The following is a 2,838-nucleotide window of genomic DNA, read 5'->3' on the forward strand; positions in this document are numbered from 1 at the left end:
ATGGGCCCGGCCCTGTGTTGTCTCCAGCAGATAATCAGCACCATGGAGACGCAGGCGTCCAATGGCCCCGCGGGCACGGGAGCCACTGGTACTGGGCCCCCCCTGGCTGCCAACGGGGCCGATGACTCCAAGACCAACCTCATCGTCAACTACCTGCCCCAGAACATGACGCAGGAGGAGTTCAAGAGCCTCTTTGGCAGCATCGGCGACATCGAGAGCTGCAAGCTCGTGCGCGACAAGATCACTGGTGGGGCTGCGGTCAGGAGTGAGGGGCACCATGGGGCAGGGGGCTGCAGGTCGGGAGTGAAGGGCACCAATGGGGCTTGGTGGGCAGGGGATGCAGGTTGGGAGTGAGGGGCACCTGAGACACAAGGGGCTGTGGGCCCAGAGTGAGGGGCACTGGTTGGGTTGGGCCTACAGTTCAGGAGTGAAGGGCATCAGCAGGGGGATGCAAGGCCTCCCCCAATCCCTCCCCCTGCAGGGCAGAGCCTCGGCTATGGCTTCGTCAACTACGTGGACCCCAACGACGCCGACAAGGCCATCAGCACCCTCAACGGGCTCAAGCTGCAGACTAAGACCATCAAGGTGGGGACTGAGTTGGGGGGTGGACACCTTGGTTCTCTCCAGCTCTGGGAGGGCAGTGGGGGCTGGGGGGTGTCTGGGCTCTGGAAGGGGGTGGGTTGGGGGCCCAGCCACCTCCTGATGTCCTCCCCCCTGATGCTCACCCAACCCCCAGGTGTCATATGCACGGCCCAGCTCAGCCTCTATCCGCGATGCCAACCTGTATGTGAGCGGTCTGCCGCGCACCATGGGCCAGAAGGAGATGGAGCAGCTCTTCTCTCAGTACGGCCGCATCATCACCTCCCGCATTCTGGTCGACCAGGTTACAGGTACCCCCACCTGCCTAGTGTGGCTCAGATGATGGGGTCCTCACCAGCCCATAGGCACCAGGGTCAGAGTGCTGGAAGCCCAGACACCTGGGTTCTCTCTCGGTGCAGGGTCCAACTCGGGTTGGTGGGAGAGGCGGGGAGCCCAGATGCCTGGGGTCTTACCAGCTCTAGGGTACAGGGCTGGAGGGCAAGGAACCCAGATGCCTAGGTTCTCCCTCAGTGCAAGAGACAGCCTTAGGTCGGGGAGTCAGTGCTAGGGGCCCGGATGCCTGGGTTCTCTCTGGGCATCAGGGCCAGCCCTGGGGTTGTCAGGAGGGGCGGGCAGCCCCGATGCCTGGGGTCTCCACAGGCCTGACCACCATGCTCCCTGGCAGGAGTGTCGCGTGGCGTGGGCTTCATCCGTTTTGACAAGCGCGTGGAGGCTGAGGAGGCCATCAAGGGGCTGAATGGGCAGAAGCCACTGGGCGCAGCTGAGCCTATCACGGTCAAGTTTGCCAACAGCCCAAGCCAGAAGACGGGGCAGGCACTGCTCAGCCACCTCTACCAGGGCTCAGCCCGGCGCTACCCTGGGCCCCTGCACCACCATGCCCAGCGCTTCCGGTAAGCCCCGCCCCCGCCTGCCTTGTGGCAAGACACTTGGCATTGCATTGTGCCTACCTCATGACTGGCCCCAGGGAATTGGCCACGCCCATCTCACAGTAAGCCCCATCCCTTTAGCCTTAGACCCGCCCACCTTGCGGCCAGGCTCCCTGCCTTGGCATCAGACCTGGCTGCTAGACCTGCCCCCCCACCCTGCCCCCAACTGGGCACTGGCCACACTCATCTCATTGCCAGCTCTGCCCCCCGCCTCCCACATCAGGCCACACCCCCTTCATTCCACTCTGCCCCCTTGGCTACCAGTCTGCCCCATATGCATATGTGTATACTTGTATACTCATGCATGTACACGTGTGTGTGTGCACATGCATGCACATGTGTGTACATGCACATGCATGTGTGTGTGTGGGCATGCATGCGTGGGGTGCCCCTGGCCCAGCCAACACAGGTCCCGGCCCCCTCCCCGCTACCCCCACCCCAGTTGGGATTGGCCCTGACTCACCCCACCCCCAACACTTGCTTCACAGGCTTGACAACCTGCTAAACATGGCCTATGGCGTCAAGAGGTAAATATCACCCCGCAACTGCCCCCCACCCCAACAAGCCTGGGCACCTCCCAGACCCCCACCCCTCCTGCCAAAGGCCTGCTGCCCAGAAAGGAGGGGAGGGGAGGCTGTGACCAGGCCAGCTTATTGCAGGGGGGGGGATGCCCAGGCTAGGCCAGGCCATTTGTGGGAATGGGGCAGGAGGTAAGGCTGTTAAAGGGGTGGCAGTTATGCTGGGGGGTGGGGGATGTGCCTATGCCAATATATATGTGTTGCGGGGGTCAGGGGGAGGGGGCAGGGGAAAAGGGGTGGAGCTGCATGTGTATGTGTGTGAGCATATGCATGCACAAGTCAGGCGGAGCAAGATGGGTGGGCACCTATGCCCAAACCAAGCCCTGGTGAGGGGGGGGCATGCTCATAGTAACTGGGGGTGGGGTGTCTATGTGCATGACAGGAAGGGGGGGGTGCCCACACCAGCATGTGGGTGGGTGAGAGGAGGCTATTCCAGCCTGGAAGCTGAGGGAGGGCAGTTCATAGTTGTAGTGGGGGCCCTGTCTCTGCTGCTGGAGGCATGTGGGGCAGGGGTGATATCTGTGAGCCAGGGCAGGGACAGTGCCCACCCCAGCCTGGAGGTGGTGGGGGCCGTGCTGAGGGGGTGGCTATACCCGTGTGCAAGTGCATGGGTGTGTATGCGTGGGTACACATGGGGTGGGGGGGGCCTGCCTGGGTGTGCGGTGGCGTGACGCCCAGGGTAGTCCGCTGTCGCTGCTCTCTAGGTCATCGCCAGTGGCGGGGGGGGGCGGGGC

General features: G+C 63.3%; 1 protein-coding gene across 1 annotated transcript in view; it reads left to right on the forward strand.

Annotated features, from left to right (window-relative positions):
• ELAVL3 (ELAV like RNA binding protein 3) overlaps positions 1–2,838 on the forward strand; it is a 3,307-nt gene continuing 469 nt past the window's right edge. The window contains 5 exon segments of the mRNA XM_014519809.2: positions 1–247; positions 482–585; positions 737–890; positions 1,265–1,490; positions 2,015–2,170. Of these exon segments, the coding sequence (XP_014375295.1) occupies positions 1–247; positions 482–585; positions 737–890; positions 1,265–1,490; positions 2,015–2,170 (887 nt within the window).

The sequence above is a fragment of the Alligator sinensis genome, unplaced genomic scaffold, assembly GCF_000455745.1.
Source record: "Alligator sinensis unplaced genomic scaffold, ASM45574v1 scaffold707_1, whole genome shotgun sequence".
In the NCBI taxonomy this organism is placed as follows: Eukaryota; Metazoa; Chordata; order Crocodylia; family Alligatoridae; genus Alligator; species Alligator sinensis.